The sequence below is a fragment of the Rhipicephalus microplus genome, chromosome 6 (assembly GCF_043290135.1).
Source record: "Rhipicephalus microplus isolate Deutch F79 chromosome 6, USDA_Rmic, whole genome shotgun sequence".
Lineage (NCBI taxonomy): Eukaryota > Metazoa > Arthropoda > Arachnida > Ixodida > Ixodidae > Rhipicephalus > Rhipicephalus microplus.
In genome coordinates this window covers 97,142,022-97,161,404 of record NC_134705.1, presented here as the reverse complement: position 1 = coordinate 97,161,404, position 19,383 = coordinate 97,142,022, and the positions used below count along the sequence as shown (strand labels likewise).

Below are 19,383 nucleotides of genomic sequence, written 5' to 3'. Positions count from 1 at the left end.
TCCATGTCCTTGTGCACTGTTCGGGTTGGGCTATGGCCCCGGACCCAAAACGCGCTACCTCTCCAATGGGAGCTGATACGTAGCGCCTCGTGTCATCCCGGCTGGGGCTTGTGACAAGTGAGGGTGCGCGATTGTGATGCTCAAGGGGGGCACTGGCCCTGTTCTCGAGCAATGCGGTATCTGCTAAAAGCGTCAGCGGACAGAACTCACGCGGAGCAGACATAACGCGGGTAAACGCGGCGAGTCTGATTCGCAAAGGTGGGCTGACTCGGCTAAGACTAATCAAAGGCTTAATGAGCCTTTGATACCGCGTTGGGCGCCAGTATGGTGACCCCGCTCTAACTGCAGCGGACGATCACCGCGGGTTCACGCTTAGCGAGCCACAGGGCCGCTACTTCGTTTACTCGCGTGTAGCGCACCGCTCCGCGCGCGCTCAACTAATAGGGCGTTTAGCGCGGCAAATAGACAGTGTTCTAATGTAAAAGTACACAACACTTTATTGCCTCTGGCGGCACCTCGAACAACAGTACAACGTCCGCTCCCGGGACGCGGGTAGCAAAGGCACCCGCACGCGGACGTTCTCAATAAGGGGAAAACCGCGAGCACGTCGCAGCTGGAAATGGCGAGCTTTGACACGCCGGTCGAGAAAAGGTCCCTCGCGGCTATGCTGCGCACTCTCACGATGGCCACTGGGCCTGGTCGCGAGTGTTAGGGCAAACCTCGTACGCGTAGGCCTACGGCAAGTGCGGCTCGTTGTGGTACGACCACTTCAAGCACTAGGCACCGCTGTGGGCTTAGCGTACGCTACCGAAGCTAGCACTCAAGTAAACACGCCTGCCGAGGTGCCCAAGGCCACCCCAGGCAGGCTACAGTCCGGCGATTCCCAAAGGGGACGCGGACGAAGGAAAACACGTGCTTACCCGGCGCCGACCCACGGAGAAGAGACCGCTCCATCGGCGCGCGCCGTGCCCGCACGTGGCGCCATCTATCGCCACGTGGTGTTAACAGAGCAGGAAAGCGAAAGGGTGTGGCCGTGTGGCGGAATGCCCGCGAAATGGTCGCAGGCGCGCCTCAGATCCCCACAACGTTAAAGAGCCCTAGGTGGTCGAAATTTCCGGAGCCCTCCACTACGGCGTCTCTCATAATCATATGGTGGTTTTGGGACGTTAAACTCCACATATCAATCGTTAATCAACGCTTGCTTATAATAGGGCACAGCAGGAAACTACCCGAAGCACGTCATTTAGTCTTCCTTATGGCCGTGAAGTGACGAAAATGCTTGATGCCATGTTGCTGCACGACTGCGACGATACAGACACGGTTGCTCAAGCCTTTACCCAACGAGCTGAAGAGGCGCGGGAGCTAGCATGCGTGTGAATCGCTTGGCAGCAGAGTCATGACGCACAATGTTATAACCTGCGACATTGATACGTCTCTTATCAACCAGGCGAGAAAGTGTTGGTCCGGAGCCCTATTCACTGACGCGGCCTTTCTGAAAAGTGACTGAAGAAGTACTTCGGTCCCTACAATGTTGTGTGGCGCCTAAGTGACGTGAACTATGAGGACACCCCTGACAGTTCCTCGCGAATTACCCAGGCAAAATCAAAAATTGTACACGTTGTGTGGATGAAGCCATATTGCAGTGAGCCAGTTGCATAATACGTCAACTACATACACCGCATATTTTGTAGCAGAGCATCGGAACAGTGCTCTTGCTGGAGGGAGGCAAATGTTGCATTCAACCTGCAAAGAAGAGCTCGCGAAGCAAGGAAGAAAGACGAAGTGCTTGCCTGGTCCTCTTTACGAGCACCCGGCATTTAATTAACGTGAGCTATTTTATATCCGACTTCTGCTCTGTCTGTGTTGGTGCAACGTGTTCTTGCACGCATTGTGGTAACACATTGCTCATTGCCAATGTGACACTCTGAAAGCCGCACCACACTTTTGTGGTTGTCATCATCTGGAAATGTTGCTTGAAAAAGAAGTGATGACATCATCTGGATGTCATCACTTCTATCAAATCATGTTACATTGAAGAATTACGAACCAGAATGTTACATTCATTTAGTTCCATTCAGCTCCATTGCTTCTTTTTTTTGTGTGTGCGTCCCTTAGATGTTTGTTTTTTTCTGGACATGAGCCCTTGTTGACTAATTGATTAATTGATTCATGGGGTCCAATATCGTGCTGACACTAGTGCAATGGAAGACAATATAGCAGAAGGATCTGCAGTAAATATGACTGCGCCTTTTCTCGTTCATGCAAATGTAACCGCAAGCACCTTTGTGCTTGCCACCTTTGAAATGTGACTGCTGTGATCGGAAATGGAACTCGTGTCCCCACATTAGCGTGCCGTTGCCGGTAACGTGCTCTGCCTTTTTGGGCAAACTTTGTCATTTTTTAAAGAGACTGTCTACCGTGCTTTATTGTTTTTTTTGCTTTGTGTCCAAATAGAAAGCGTACGATCTGAAGTGCACATCCAACCCTGCAGGTGTTTCTTAGAAAGAAGAGTAGAAATTTTTAAACAGAATTTTTTTATCTACGTTCTGTCATCTTTTATTAGTGTCAGAAACACCATGACACTAATTACAGCACGGGATGGCAATAGTTATACCGGTGGAAGTTGAAAACTAAAACCACATGCAGTTTTGCAGGCGGAATAGGGTTTTGCTTAATGAGTTAATGTTCTCACCGACCTTCACGACGCTCCCACGGCTGGACACCTTGGCGTATCCCGCACGTACGAGTGCATCCGGCGCCGTTTCTTCTGGCCAGGCCTTGCTCGTTCGGTACGCCGATACGTCGCCACGTGTGACCTATGCCAACATCGTAAAACACCATCGCTGCTACCCGCTGGCCATCTTCAAGCAATTGACATATCCGCGGAACTATTTTACCGTGTTGGGTTAGACCTGCTTGGTCCTTTTCCCACATCAACATTGGGAAACAAATGGATAGCCGTTATTACAGACTACGCCACACGCTACGCTATTACGCGAGCTCTACCGACCAGCTGTGCAACAGACGTCGCTGACTTCTTGTTACGCTTACATCCTCAAACAAACGGCCTCATGGAACGATTTAACTGCACTTTAACAAATATGCTCGCTATGTACGTGTCGCCCGACCACCGAGACTGGGACCTTGCCTTACCCTACGCAACTTTCGCGTATAATTCATCCCGTCATGACACAGCGGGCTTTTCTCCGTTCTACTTATTGTGCGGAAGAGAGCAACTTTACCACTGGACACAGTCATCTCGGCTCACACCTCGTCCACCAGCGAGTATGCCTGCGACGCGATTGCGAGAGCCGATCATGCCCGTCAGCTCGCTCACGCTCGGCTGATGGCGTCGCAAACCAACCAATGCCATCGGTACGCTGCGGAACATAGAGACGTACATTTCGATCCCGGTACCCTCGTTTTACTCTGGTCCCCTCATCGTCGGCTGGGCCTATCCGAAAAACTTCTGTCTCATTACACGGGACCCTACCGTATATTGCGTCAAGTAACACCTGTCACCTACGAGATCAGCCCCATCTGTCCATCATCATCTACTATGCGGCCCAGTGATATTGTACATGTCTCGCAGATCAAGCCCTACAAGAATGCATCAGATAACGACCTTTAAAGCACCGGCACGGTGCCTACGCCGCCGGGGGTCATGCTATGTGCCAGTGCATGGAGTTGAAGAAGACAAAGCAGATAGACTGGCGCGAGCTAATCTGTGTGGCTGGCGCTGCTTGCCTAACCGGCTGAAAATACATCGGTGACTACCCTTCTGAGTCAGTCTCCTTCTCGTAACATATTAAAGCGATTACCATAATGGTAGTTGAGAGCTTATACTGCATTCTTTCAATCTTTTAGTTACCTTGAAAAAGCACTGCAAATGAGCAGAAAACTTGGCATGCTCCAACAACACTGGTACGCCAGGATTTTTGCGATAAAAACTTTGGCTCTTTGGTTTCAGTCGCCAAACATGCGACTGAAATGAACATGAAACATGCTTCAAAGAAGAGAAGGTCCTTGCTGTTCTTCAGTTGTGCTTAGATGTCTTACTGTAGTCATTATTTTTTTTTTCTTCTGAGCGGCACTTGATGTCCTGATCGCGTTTCTCCATGATAAACAATTATATAAACACCGTGCTGGCACTGCCTCTAGGCGCCTCTTTCTACAAATAAGAAAAAAAACTTAATTTCTGACGCTAAGTAAAGCTACCAAAGTGTGCAAAATCCAACTTTTCACAATAATTATTTGTTTTCAAGCAAAATAAGCCTACACGTGTGGTTTTTGGTCTTAGCGACCGCTTGAACCGCACCGCCGTTGGGTGGCGCTATACTCGGCGACTTTGTTTGGCATTGAAGCGAAAGGTACAGAGCGAAACTGCGTACATCCTACTGCCAGTGAATGTAGTTCCACAATAGTGCCCGTATTTTTAACGTGAAATATAAAGGTTTCCCTTTTATTTTTTTATGGAGAGCCATTCGAGACAGGACACAGCACACACCAGCAAGACAGTTGTATTTATTTAACTTTACAACGTTTTCAGACACGCGAGAAAGTCACGCTTTCTTACATTCACCTCAAATGCTAAGCAGCATCTGCATCTACATGAAACACTGATGACGCACGCCCATCACTTTCCACAGCATTATGAGACGCGTGCCAAATTGGACTGCTTCGCGTAGGGCTACATGTGCAAAAGTTCCGCCCCCATAGCCTTCTCTTCAATGCCAAGATTTGTCACCAAGTATAGCGGTCATAGTCTCACAACTTTCAGAGTCGAATTAAAAACGTAGTTCCTTTCTTTATGGCACAAAAGCACGCTCGTTGCCGCAGATGCGACAAAGAATCTTCCAATTTCCACCAAAATGAAAAGAAATTTGCCGAGTGGCACACAGTTTTACACAAATTAATGTTCCCTAATGTTAGTAGTTACTTACGAGTGAAAGTTCTCCATAAGGCCCGTGCATTGTAATCTCCGACCACAAGGACACTGCCATTGTTGTCATTACCCATCGTGCGCGTTTGAACAGCTCTGCGTTGCATGCTAGGCTTAACAGTTTCCATCGTAATTGATGCAAGTGAGCTCACATGAAATAAAATTGTAAGTACGTGTCAACGAAAAGCGCAATGCAATGTGCTGAGACTGACAACGCAGTCAGAAAACGTGCAGTCAGCCTCGATCTCGTAACTCAAGTGGATATAGTGGCGTCATCTAGCAAAAGTGCCTGTAAACACATCTTCCTGCATCTCAAGGATGCTGCACAGCAAATTGCCCAAATAAATCGCCTTGAACCTTTCCCAAAATCTTTTAAATGAATATTCAACACTGACCAAACATCTTGAATTTGTGAAAATGGTCGTGTTTGATTTAAATTGCCAGCATTACTGACATTAAATGGCACTAATTTTTGCCGATCTGTAAATAATTGTAAAGGCAACAATACAGTGACAGTGTTCGTGCGGTCGGCGCTTTTCCTTATCGCTTTTTTCTTGAGCCTGTACTAACTCTGTGAAATGTTCACGCTGACAAGATCCTGCTGAATATGTTGGAAGCATCGAAAAACTCGAGTATACTGTACCACTTGTTTCTAAGAACCAATTTTGATACTTATGCGTTGTTGCTTCACATTAATAATACCTTCGTTAACTTGATTCATTGTTGCAATCTCTCGAATTTCCCGATGCGAATCGAGTCAAAAGATACTCTTTCGGCACCCTTGTTTTGACATGCTTTGTGAATGTCATTGCACCTGACTTTGTTGCTTTATAGGATTATCAGAAAACTTCGCTCTGCCTTGACATTACGTTCATGTCAGAGAAACGTGCCCTGGCATTTTAAGACTCTACCCTAGTGCAACGTTAAAAGAGCCGGCACGTTCTTGTCAGTTTTGATGCTTTTCAAGTCCTTTTGTGTACGAAAAAGTGTATGTGTAGTTTCTACGTTAAAGTTCTGCTTATTCTTGACTGATGTGTTGTTTTTACCTGCCCGATGGTTTCCTGTTTCAGGCTACCCGATTCCCCTGGTGCCAACACTGCTTGTCATGTACTGTGGTTGTCATGTCTCAATTGACATCATGGACTGGGAGGTGAAGAAGAAGAAAAAGTCTTAGCATTTGCTTGAATATCTAACGATAACTTAACAACACACACTCGGCTTAGCCTCGTCATCATGTTCGTTTTTTTTTGTTTTTTTTCAGATTTCATTAGAACCATGAAATCATAAAAAAAAAGGCTGCTACTTTTCTAAACAGCTCTGGAAGCCTGCCAGCACACATACGTGGCACATTGGTATGTGAAGAGTGATATTAGCCCGAGTATGTGAGTCTGAAATTAACGAATAGATGCTATGTTTTGCTGCAGTACAGCAAAGCCACCTTTTTGGTAACTGCTGCAGCTGTAACTAGATTGCTGTACGAGGCAAGGGGATGATGAAAAAAGCTGCGAAGTTCGATCATGGCAGGAAGTCTAAAATAATGAATATCATAGAGTTTCTGAAACGAAAATTTCAAGAGTCGTACGCTGTTCCTGTGTGATATGTGCTGATGCCTTGGAGGTGACTGATTTATTTGGCAAGTTCAGCAGATCAGACTCCTAAGAAATCGGTCAATGACCTTATTTATTTTATTAGAGGGAGGCAGAAAATTAAGTTGAACAGGTCACACAGGCGAATGTTTTGTATTCACACTAATTGAAGGAATGATAATGATATAGACGTATTGTACTCAAAGAAATGACTTTTTAAGAGGCTGACCCGTCGCAGTTTCTTAGCAAAGTTTACCAAGCCAAACAAAATTTAAAATCATTTTCTTTGTGTCAGAAATGTCCTATGTATTATTGGGCACAATTAACTTCCGACAAGTCTTGCATGTTTTTTTTTGCTCGTTTTGTCATTTTATGAGTCTTAATAACATGAACCGGTTATATTTTTTACTGGTGCGAGCATTGGCGCTTCTGTTCACAAGTTGATATACCGTAAGCTACTTGGCTTTTTTGAAGCCACTCACAATAAAATGCAGTTTATGAACCTTTGGTGACTTGTCTTTCTTGTTTCTTGGTTACGACTTGAGGGTAAGTTCATTTGTTTTTTATAGACTCATTGGTACGTTGTTTTTTTTTTTACGTGGTCGTCTGCTGCCTTTGCAGACTTCAATCACCTATCACCTGGAAAGAAACTATACACTTGAACCTTTAAGTTATGTCCAAAAATTGATTATAAACGTTTATTCTGAACGCTACATCTATTGCAAGAGTTATTTAATTCGCTATAACCATTTTCATTATATGGAGGTCTGAGTGTATAAATTTCTTACAAATCAGGTGCTTCCATAACCTAAGCCAGCTAATTTACGTAACTGTAGTGCAGCGATTCACATCTTAAAACCTGAAACTCGCTCAATGAACGAAACTTCAAATTGTGCTACAGGTCGTTATAACCTAGGAATAAATATTAGCTCTCCGCAGTGCACTTGCCAGTATTCCGTACGAGGAAGTCACATTTTCCCTCCGATGATGGAAATGCCAGCCATATTCAAAATAAGTCTGTTTTCTGAATAAAGTATTGCATCTCGCCGAGAACTTGTAATGTCATCTCTCACAAAATTTGTTGGCACGCTGGTTTCCTATACGAAGACAGTGGCACAAACACGCCTCTGGACAAAAAAAATATTGAACTATCTTGAACATGCATTAGTGCTTGATATGAAAATGTGCGAATGTGACAGACCCTTTTCATAATTGTGAAGCTAGCTTTCCTGCAATGCAGTTAGCCCAGCTAATGGTGGCTAGTCAATTGGTGAAAACTGTGTTCAAGTGCAGTTTGATTGCACCACGATACTTAATATGTAAACCTGGCACTTCTGACGTGAACGGGTGCAAAAGACAAGCCCCGGCACGTGCTATTAGTTACGGCAACATTATTCTATGTACGTTCCTGTATGAATTAGCAAACCGATTTCAACTTGCAGTCCAACTGTACCGATTTTTCCATATGCGCTGGGTGCTCTGGTAATTCATAACTGCAGATATGTAACACATAAAAACTATAAAACTGCAGCCAACACAAGAGAGGCAGTTGACGTTAGCATTGAAAAATTAGTTGTGGAACGTCTGGCTAAGGGCAAGACAGCCTAAAGACTGTTCATAAATGTCTGGCCACTTTTCAGCAATTGTGTGCTCACAAAATAGAAAAATATGGCCAATCTTCTACTTCTAGAACAACCTATATTCAAAAGCAACAACACAGCCCAACCTAATCATGCCCTTAGTTGCTTATCATCATCAACCAGTCTTACGTCCACTGCAGGATGAACGCCTCTCCTAATAACCAATGCACCATGAACTATGTGAGCCGATTCTCAAATTTCTTAAGAGCATCCATAATAAGATAAGCCACATCAACATATTTTCTAGCGACACTTATGCCTGCATGTGCCAAAAAGCACGCATTGGTTCATTAACGGCAAAACAACTTCGGCGTTTAAATTTCACGTCATGATGAAACTGTACAGTCGTCCTTCGACAGTTGGCAAAACATTATGCATTCTAAACAATATATGCGCATTTCAATGTAGGCATGGTTGAGTTTTCGTTCATGTGTTTTGGGAATTAGAGCATAGTTTCCGAGTGTTTTCTGGTTCCTGCTGCCTTTAGAATCGTAGTTTTAAGATGAAGGCAACATTGGTACCATTTCAGCACTGTAGATCGCTATCAAGCACAGAAAAATGGGAGCCCTTCTCCTATGGGGAAAATGGGGGCAAACAAAGCTTGGCTTGTAGAAACAGTAGGCCTGAACTACTCTTTCTACTTCTTTCCACTGCATTGTGCAATGCTCCCTTGCACCGTTTCTTTCCTTCATGCCAGGATTCAGACGTTCGCCTACATGCTTAGCAGCAAAGCACTTCTGTTGCTACGTGCAACGAAAGTCACGTGTGAAACAATGAAAGGCAACAACGAAATGGAATAACTTGTTCCTAAATACAGCATGTGATAATGGCCAGTGATTAGTTACGTAGAAGATTTCTGTTTCGGAATGTGTTTCCTTTCACGTGAGCTCACCAGTTAGCTTATTCACTCGAGTTTAACCAGTTTTTTGCCACCTAAAGTCAACCCTCGAGTTACAACCAAACACTAAAATAACTATTTTTCTTCCTCAACGCAATGAAAAGTTATCCCTGGCATTACAATTGTGGCCGCGTGTCGATTGAGTAAACACTGTAATCACTCTAGAGTGTCGCAATTTGTACCCAGTTGCAAGTTATCACTTGTGTGTGTTAATATTTTCCTCTGTCGTCTCGCTTGTTTCGCTAAAGAAGCATTAATATATTGCCAGCTATCCCAACATGCTCGTTGCTAAACCTTCAAATAAAAGTGACCTCAAAATACCACATCTCCATATCAGAAATGGCTTATGGCCAGCAAGCTTATGATAAAGAGAGCAGTAGTCATTGGAAAATGGCCTATACAAATATGCATGGGACCAGTGCACCTTTGAAGGGACACTAAAGTCAAATAATATATGTCAGAGCGAAAACTGAATGTATGGCAACATCTAAAACGACAATAGTATTATCAACAGCAGTGTCCTACTTGCTGAGAAATTGAGGTAAATGCACGAGAACACATGCGCTATGAGTAGGACTTTTGCAAAATTATTCTAATCACATCGGAATTACTGCCTACAATTAATCACTAGTAAACGAGCTAGCTGCACTAAATAAAGAACCTTCTATGCATCAAAAGACGCGATAAAATGCTGCTTGTTCGTTTCTGTTTGATTCATAGAAAAAAAGAACTGCGGGACGTTACTATCAGGAATGGGTGTGAGTGGTTCAAAAGTTCAATTTTTGTCTGGTTAAACTGAACAGGTTGTGCCATCTAGGTGGGCCCAGTTGGATCGAGCATGCCCACCATCTCGGAGGCCATGATTAAAATTTTTCACTTGCCGTTGTTGCTGCTGTGGCTCCCGCTACTTTCACTCTGCTGCTATTAGTGTCGGTGGCCAGCCAGTAAAGCCGGGCAACGTTGTGCACGGCCACAGTGCAGCGAGACGGCCACTTTCAGGTGGAAGATTTGAAGTGTGCTAACGCAGTGCGAACCACTAGAACGTAATTTTATTTCAAGATAAGTGCTTACTTGGTACAAAAGTAGCACTACCAAATTGCTGCACCACTATTTCAGCAATTACAATGATAATATTTGCCTTTAGTGTCCCTTTAAGGGTCAATTTGTGTACACGTTCGTATCTGCATACTTGTCAGGTTATCCATGAATTATGCCGTCGCCAAAAGTGAACTTTTTCGACTCGCAGGAGCTATGCTTAAAAAAAAATAAAAAGTTCACACATGGTGCGCATGCCCATGCCCGGAACTGTTTTGGTGCTGCTTGTGTTAAGTCTAGTAATGGTCTACTATTGTGTAAAATGCCCGCGAAAATTTCAAAACTATCGGAATACGCTTGCCCCCCCCCCCCCCCCCCCCAATTACTCAAGCGATTCCAAAACTATTTAAACAGTAGACCATCACTACGCTTAACACAAATCGTGCCAAACCAGTTCTTGGAGTCTGACGCACCGCCTTTAGGTTCGAAACGTTACACTAAAACTGGTAATGATGCCAAGAGCGCGAAATCGTGCTCACACCACATTTACTATTTGTGGTCAATCAATGTACTAAACAATAATTCTCAACACAATGACCCATTCCGTGGATATGAAGGGATAGTGATTCTCATATCTACAAAACAGTCAAATGATGCTGGATGCGAGTACAGCTGAACCTCTCAATAACAAAAACCCTTAAGAAAAAAATTGCTGTGACATAGAAGATATGCGGTGTCCCCAGCAAACATCCATAAAATTTAATACATATACCCCCTCTCGACAGCGAAGAAATTTCAAAAAACACTTCAGCAATAGCGAAAGTTCGAGGTGGTGATTGCCAATAATTTTTTAACCCATGAGCTAGTTGAGAACCTAGAAGTTAGAAAATGCCAGAGACGAAGTGGGAGTTTCTTTTACAAACATCTATGACCTGCAACTACTGGCTGAAGCATGAACTGCAGCACTTTGTCGTGTCGTTGGAGCGGTACCAGATTCTGTTGAACTACCAAACTTTTTTTGTGCTGATGCCGACCTGATAGAGCAAGAAGAGCTCCACGATGACGCTATCATCGGAAGTGTGTGCAAAGACGACGAAAGTGGCGAGAAAGATAAAAGCAACAAAAGAAAAACAAGTAAGCTCACGTGAAGTTTTTAATGCTTTTGACATCATTTGCACTTTTCTTGGTGCCTGTGACGATGAAGCTATGCAAAGCTGGCCAAGCAGTGAGGCTAGAGCCATCAAGTGCCTTTAAAGCAATAACAGAAAGCAAAATCAGAGACTTCTTCAATTAAATTTCTGTTGTGTTGTAACCCAAGCGCATCTTTGCCGATTTTTGCTAGAACAAAGTTCGCATAGGAACGCAGAACGAACACTCCCCCAATGATTTCGTTACTGAGAGACTTGAATGCAGTCCCCGTTTTCCTACCAAGTCATGACAATAGCTGTTCCTCAAAGCTGTAGGTAGAATTGTAGGGATAAAAAAAAAAGGCTGATCCCGTAAGTCGTTTTTTTTTGACAGATCTACACATCCCGTTCACATGAAGGGTGGTGTACGAACATCACCTTAACACAGTTTTAAACACAATTTCAGCTTCATGGCCATCATTTGCCCCCAGCATCAGTTCCCAGCGTTGTTAAAAGGCAAAAAAGTGAATGGACAGAGGAATTGCGGCATGTCACTTTTTACTTACGTATATTTTCAGATTTTGTTCACAAGTATGCTATCAATGTACCAATTCATATTGCCATTCTTGAACAGTTCTTGAGGCTATTGTTACATCCTCAATTAATCCAATGCAGTCCCATCACTTGGTTCTGGTGCTGCAGCCCAATCCTTGCGCTCTACCTGTGTGTATTAACGAGATTCAAAAGTTGTAGGACATACCACAGGATATCAGCATGCACACATTCTGCATCCTAACATTTACAGAAATCCATTTCTAATTATGAAGGGGCACCTACATATATTTCTAGCACTGTAGGAAAGCATTTACATGCTATAGACAAGGTTGCCATCTAAACATGAACCAAATGTTAATGGGTGGCAGGTAAAAAAGCAAGCTGCAACCTTGCTTACTAGATCGCTTACTTTATCCCGTGAATTTCAAGGCCAGACCTCTTTTTACACTACCCTCATCGGTGCCTCAGATGGTGTTAAAGAAGGTGCCAGCCTGACCGTACACCATTAGGCTGGTGATTAACATTATTCATAAGCAAAACCCTGTAAATGCATGCATGCCTGCCACTCCAGGTGTTCCAGGAGTGGGAAAGCAGCTGTTATTAAAGGGCACAAAGAATGTTTTTGTAATATTAGATAGGTGGTTAGGTCACAACAAAACCTAATTCAATGTCATAATTAAAGCAAATAATTTTGCTCCAAGACAGCTATCGGGAAAGCCAACAGGTTGCTACAGCTTAGCCTTCCGAGATCCTCAGCCGACGCTCCTAAACAATTTTTGTGCCTTCTTGGTGTTCATACCAGAAGAGAAAATACACGTGGCCATGGTGGCCGGGGCACCTGGTGTTGCACTGATAAATCACAGAAACACTGTGAGGCTACTATGCCCAATGGTGCACTGGCTTCTAGAAAGTGGACATGCACACTATTCACTCAGAGGAGTTCAAGAGTGGCTTGACAGGAGTACAATCTTTATTTTCTAATCGCTGCTTTGTAACAATGAGCTTGGCTTCAATTATGGTACAAACAATTTGCTCAAGTTGTAATGCAACCTGTTCACAGAACTTCTAAAGAACTATTTCGGGGACCCTATCATAATATCAACAATAATAGTAATAATACACGAGGTTTTACGTCCCAAAACCATGATATGGTTACGAGAGACACCGTAGGGGAGGGCTCTGCAAATTTTGGCCACCTGTTGTTCTTTAACGTGCGCTGACATTTCGCCTCGATCAAAATGCTACCGCCACGGCTGGAATCGAACCTGTGGCCTTTGGTACAGCGGCCGAGCACCCTAGCCACTGATCCACCGATGCGGACAACCATTTTGAGGGCCCTATAAGAGCATTGACAAAAACGCAAAAGGTGCATAGAAGGGGCGTTTTTGAGGATCTAAAGCATTTAGGCTAGGGACGCCCTGTCAAGCAATGGTGATAAACAAGGTGAAAAGTTGTGATTAGACTAAAAATGGGCTAAAGTAATGTTCTAGCGTGTCACACTTCCACATGAACAGTACCGCAGGTAAAGCATAACTTAAGCAGCTTACACTTAACTACTATGCAGAAGGTACTGGGACAAAAATGAGGCAATATGACCTATACTCGGGCACAACTCTAGAAATGTGTGGCATTTTCTCCTTAAAGACAGTTGCACATAAGCTTGCACTAATGCGTGTTCACTTCAGAGTGACGTTGTGCGGGACACAAGCGCGGCTGGAGATTGGCACACAAAAGCGAGTAGTGCGTCCCTGAATGACAAACCACAACCAACTTTATTTGTCATTGTGCAGCCACTACGGCTCGGCTTCGTACCCCTGCCCCACTTTCCTTTCCCGCATGCAACGGGGTAAGACTTCACCGAAGAGATGAGATTTTTTTCTCCGCCAAAGAACTTTCTTGCATTTTTCCAAGTGCTTCGCATCGTCATAAAAATCTATGAAATCAACTTTAAAGAATTTAAGTTGGCACCCTTTGCTTTAGCATACTAGATTATTGAATCGCAAATGTCAGTCACAAATGTGGGTAGGTGTGGCCGTCTGCCGGCGCTGAGATGAGCCAGGCAAGCACTGAATCGTTACAGATATCTAATGTGTTATACTCCTCCACTGGGTTAATTCGTGGCAGGCAGTCCTCAATGTGCTGATTTTTCAAACATTATTGCACCAAGGTCACTTAGCTAAAACAAAAAAGCGCACTTATATTTGTGGCCACACGAAGCATCACAAGATGTTGGTAGCATTGTTCAATAGCCAGTACTCCATAAAAATCTCTGCGTATGCACGGGCACATAGCCAGACATTTGTTTTTGGGAGAGGGCGGCACCTTCTTGATTTACTTCGGAGAGGGCACCCCTTTTAAGTGGTCATTTTTTCCTCTCTATGCGAGAAAATTTGGGGGGGGGGGCACAGGCCTGGTGTGTCACCCCCTGACTACGCCCCTGCATATACGGAACTCGCAAATGACATCAGTATTCAATCCGTCGTTACTGAGCCCACGGGGAGCATACGTCTCAGTGACTGCATCGTGTTTATGCTGTAACAATATATCTGAGGTTTTACGTCCCGAAACAATGATATCAACACGCCGTAGTAGAGGACCTCTACAGGCATCAGGAATTTCAACCATCTGGTGCTCTTTAATGTGCGCCGACATCATGCATTGCACACCATTCTCACAATTATTGCAGCGTGTCTCACAAGAATAGACACATCTATATATACTGTTTTATTAACATTCTGCACAAGAATCTTAGTCTTTTGTTTTTACGTTTGCCTTGTGTTTCATCTACACTGTAGTATTCCAGAGGGTTTTTTGTGTTTACACAATTCTATAAAGAACTAGCCATGTAAAGCTATGAATTTAAAAGTTAGATTTAAAAGAATGATACTCACTTGATGAGATCAAAAAGGCACTCAATGCAGAACTGTCACGTAGAACTTTGGCAGTGTTGTAAGCTTCAATAGCAATAGTTTGTACATTTGCAGCGATAATGCTTTCAAGATTATAAAGCAGGCTCCCAGACTTGAAAGTCAATCATTATTGGCAGTGATAAAAGTCTCATTTTTTCAGTCTTTGCAATGCGAAGGCTGTTGTTTGTGACTGGTGGTACTACGTTCTTCGATGCGGATGGACGACTTTTTTTATGATTACTGAAGTGTCACAATGAAGCATAGGTCGCCATGGTCACGGCTATCTTCATTAAATCTCTAAGCTCAACACGAGGCCACGTCAGCGCTGCTTCCACTTCGACATGTCTATGCAGTCTGTCAAGTCTCGACACTTTGCCAATCACTTCTCAATCATCTATCAACCTTCTTCCAAAAAATTTGTCCACATGAAATTTTTTTCAAAAAAGAAGACAAAATTGTTATCAAGTGGGGGGTGCATGGCTTGACAGTTGTGTTACTATCCAACACAACAGCCCACTTTCTGTTACAATAAACAACGAAAATAAGTTCAACAGTTTTCCAAACAACAACCAACATCATGTGGAACAATGATCATGATGTGTGACGTCGACATGAAACATGGCAAGTGATCTGTGGCACTGATGCTGTCTTACACTACATCTTGAGACACAAACGCTTGCCTGTGCTGAGTCCATCACCTCCTGAGCTGGTCCACTCGACAATATAGTGAATGATGGCCTTGTTTTGTAGCATTACACAGACGCTTTATAATTAGTGAAGCGACGTCGCCTTCAACTCCAGTGGTCCGACATTCTTTGTGACGTTAGCGTGGCAACACAGTTTAAGCAATTTCTACCCCTTGCACGCTCAGACCCTCCCAAAACATCGCCTTTTCCGCGACCGGTGTCATATTAGTTTGGTGTCTTCGTGAAAACTGTACACCTCGTTGACAATGAACTCCGCCGTCTCGTCGCCCAGCGCTGCCGCATCGATGACCTTCATGAAAAGGTCGATATCCTTGTTGTTCTCGTAAAACTCGGCTCGCTCTTCGGCTTCGTCGAGCTTGCACTGCAGCCTCCGCGTCACTTCCTGAAGGTGGGCGACTTTCGCTCGAAGGCGCCGCGTCGTTTCGTTCGCGTCGGACCCTGAAGCCGTCTGACTTGACTCGTCTTTCACACTACAGTCGCCGTTTTGGACCGCCTGCTGCGCGGCAGCCCGCTTAGATGAGCCGCTGGCCTGGAACGTGCCGTTCTTGTTGACGGTTGTTGACGGTGAACTTCAGCGAAGCAACAGCGCCAGCCCGTTTCACCAGCTTGTTGTGGTTCCGGGTTGGTTCCGGTTGAAACCGCTTCCTGGCCGTCGGCACGGCTTTCTTGCCCGGTTGTGGGGGAAACACCGTGGGCACGGCGTTCGGCAACAGGAGCCTAATCTTGGCGTTCGTCTTGTAGTCCTGCTGCCTGAAGTGTTGGGAACAGACAAGGGAGGTGTCCCTCGGCGTCCAGTTCGGGCCCCTTCCACCGTGACCGTTCCTGGAAATGTTCCGAAGCCACGCTTCGCGGCGTTTCGCATCCACCGGAAACTCGTGGAAGCCGACGTGCGGCGTGTTCTTGGCGTTCGACTTGCACAGCGGCACGCAACAGCAGCGTGGCATGATTGCTGCGGGTCACGCACAACGTAAACACACACACACAACCGCAGTGGTAAGTACGCGCGCGAAATATATTGGCGCGCAACACTGCAGCACGCACCGGACTCGCTGTCACCCACACTACGTGTTTCGCGAAATCAATTCGACGGAAATTCCTCGGGCATGTCTCGTGTCTAGCGGTATGCTACGGAATTCGGGAGAGCTAATCTCCATTCTCTAATCAACTATGCATTTTTAGGCGCCAACGCGCCACAAAAGAACCGGAACTACGTCATAACTTTTATAAAAACTTGATTACTTATTTTTGCTCCATTTTTTTTTAATTTTTCACAAAAAATGAAAGTTTCCCATTGTGAGGTACTGCGCGTTTAGTAGAAAAAAAAGTTGTTTTATTGTGTGGACTGGCTGTACTCCGCCGGCTTTTGTAGGAGCGGCTGATTTGAATTCGCAATATTTGCAATTAGTCGTGCTACTGCAAAAAAAACAAAAACAAAAAAACGTCTCCTCGTAGAGTACGCGAAAAAGAAAGAGGGGCTTGTCCTGACCACGGTGTGGTCCTGACATAGCTGGTGCAGTAGATAATACAACTATGACCTACTGTATTGTGCTGACTTGCCCAGCGAGCAAAGCACCAGCACGCCCTTTCTGGTACTGGCGCTTGCCGCTATGCGCTCTGTGGCGCTACAACTTACCCCTTCCGCACCGGTTGCTGACGGCCAAAACATAAGCCACCGCACTTTTTTTTTTTCTTTGTCGTTTGCTCGCGCGACACTGGGAGAAAAGCAGCAATGTTTACGCGTGCATACACTCTGGACGATTGAAAAAAATGAATAAAAGCCTCTTTTTGAATAACCTAAAAGTATGATTACGACCTTTGCCACCGTCTCCTCGTGCTGAGCTGCGACAGAAGCGTGCAGGTAGGTGCAGTTTGTACACCAGCGAAGCGAGGTTTCTTGGTGCAATGAACCATCACGATGGTGGTGTGCTGCGTGCCTTTCTGCGAATCAAGGCAAGGGAAGACTTCTGATGTCACTTTTCATGAGTTTTCAGTGACCGAGGTTGGTGAAAAATGGATCAAGGTGATTTCTAGAAAGTGTAAGTCTGCTCAATTAGCCGTTGTCTGGTATGCTGAAAATATAATGGGTTGTAAATGACTACGTGTCTTTAAAAGAGTGAGTTGCTGGGCTGGTTGGTGGTGCATCACAGACTGAGACGCATATTAGCGCAAAAAATAAATAAACCAACAACCTCAAGAAAGTAAATGACGACGTGCTATACTCACAAATTTTTATTAGCAAAAAAAAAAAGAAGAAAAGATGACAACAGTGCACATATGGAAGCCATGTCACTACATGTGGATATGCAACTAGGTTTGCAAACACACCCATTGTGGGAAGAAGTAGCTTCTTTGAGATTGCTTTGGTAGTTTAATTACATTACCAAAAAGAGCAGACATTGTTGCATAAGTGAATATTTATCTTCTGTTGCTTAATTATTTTGACCTCGAACTTGAATTTATGTGCTACCGCGTCTGATATAAACGTGTTAGTTTACCCGTCTACTCGCATGCATGACAAAAGGACATATACGTGAAAACTTTTCTCCTAATGAAAAGTTGAGAGTAGCGTGTGTCCTTGTCTTCTTTCTTGTGGTCATCCGTTTTATTTAGTGCCAATGTATCTCAGCCAGTTACGTGTGTCACATGGTTAACGAGGTGAATTCATACGCTCACTTCATAACTGTGTTTTATTAACTTTGCCACAATGGTATAAAATTCAAATTGCATGATATACTCCTTAGAAAAGAACAAGAACTTTTGTATTTTATTCACAATATTTCACTGAATGTTCATCTTCTTCCTTTCGAAGTGCTGGCAATGAAGTTTGGCTCCCAAATGACAGGTCGAAGGTGCGCAGTGTGCACTTTGCTCCAACCGACTATAAGCCGGGACTAACGATAAAAAGACTGAAAGCGGATGCTGTGCCGTCAGTGTTTCCACACTACCCAAACTACATGGTGCCGCCCGTGGCAAAAGTCCGCCGCACCTTGAAACGTTCAAATGTTCGGGAACATGAACCCTGCCCAAAGAAAAAAAGTGACTAACAATGTTTATTGTTTGACGTCTCCCCACGGCTCTTGCATACAAATTGGACTAATGAAAATGAACTTCAAGGAAAGGCGTATAACAGACCGCATTTTAATGCAGGAAGAAAACAGGTTCAGCCCTAGCGCAGCAGAGCTTGACATCGAGCGACATGTCATCAGCACCATCCGCAAACACAACTGAGGGACCATCCTCAGACTTTATGCACCCTTCACCGATTTTGAACGCACAGAACCACCTGAAACTGCACCTGGTGACAAAGTAAAAAAAAAAGACCGACGGTCCTTGACCGCGCAAACAACAATAATCAGCCAGAAGATGCGCCGTGTGATGACTTCCGCAAAATCATCGTGCCGGAAATGTCAAACCATGGCAAGGAATTATGCTGAATTAAAAGCGCAAATAGCCAAGCTGAAGCGTGAAGTTTCAGAGGTTAATCTATCCAAAAGAGCAAACGCTGCAGTCTTGCAGGTAAAATTGTTTGTTGTCGTTGTTTGCTGTTGGTGCTGTTTCGTTTCAAAATCAGTGTTTCAAAAAACGTTTCAAAACTCTGTGTGTTTTTTATTGATTATTCATGTACCCGTGATCAACATTTGCCATTTGAGACGAAGGTATTTATGCGCAAAATTTTCTGTATTGGGTTGTTTGTTATGCGTGCTGGATGCCGCGGCCACTGTCAAATGTCATAGTCCTTGCCCTTTCTTGTCCAGACAGTAAATTCAATCCAGCTGAGTGTGCGACAAGTCTACCAATGTATACACATACAGCCAGTATCATGAGTTAAATAAACATTTGGTGGGCCAGCACTTTTTACAACCTGTCTCTGTCATCATTCTTTCTTGTTTTACACGCTGATACATGTGTTTGTATCTCGTTTGCAGTTCTATTTGAAAAATAGTGCACCTAAATGTCAACTAAAATGCAAAAGAAGATTCTCAA

General features: G+C 44.3%; 2 protein-coding genes across 5 annotated transcripts in view; one reads left to right on the top strand and one right to left on the bottom strand.

Annotated features, from left to right (window-relative positions):
- LOC119167457 (protein-cysteine N-palmitoyltransferase HHAT-like protein) overlaps window positions 1-6,348 on the top strand; it is a 41,328-nt gene extending 34,980 nt beyond the window's left edge. For all 3 annotated transcript variants that reach the window (XM_075866245.1, XM_075866246.1, XM_037418930.2), the window contains one exon: window positions 6,013-6,348. In XM_075866245.1, coding sequence (XP_075722360.1) covers window positions 6,013-6,116 — 104 coding nt within the window. In that variant the 3' untranslated portion in view covers window positions 6,117-6,348. The remainder of the gene's footprint in view (window positions 1-6,012) is intronic.
- Window positions 6,349-11,769: 5,421 nt separating this feature from the next.
- LOC119167458 (THAP domain-containing protein 2) lies at window positions 11,770-16,605 on the bottom strand. 2 transcript variants are annotated; one of them, XM_037418933.2, is made up of 2 exons: window positions 14,675-16,605; window positions 11,770-11,949 (listed from the first exon to the last, which is right to left on the bottom strand). In XM_037418933.2, the coding sequence occupies exon 1, from the start codon at window positions 16,341-16,343 to the stop codon at window positions 15,912-15,914; it is 432 nt and encodes a 143-aa protein (XP_037274830.2). In that variant the 5' UTR covers window positions 16,344-16,605; the 3' UTR covers window positions 11,770-11,949; window positions 14,675-15,911. The 2 variants fall into 2 exon arrangements, with proteins under 2 accessions (XP_037274830.2, XP_075722359.1); XM_075866244.1 differs by having other exon boundaries at window positions 15,373-16,605.
- Window positions 16,606-19,383: the final 2,778 nt, after the last annotated feature.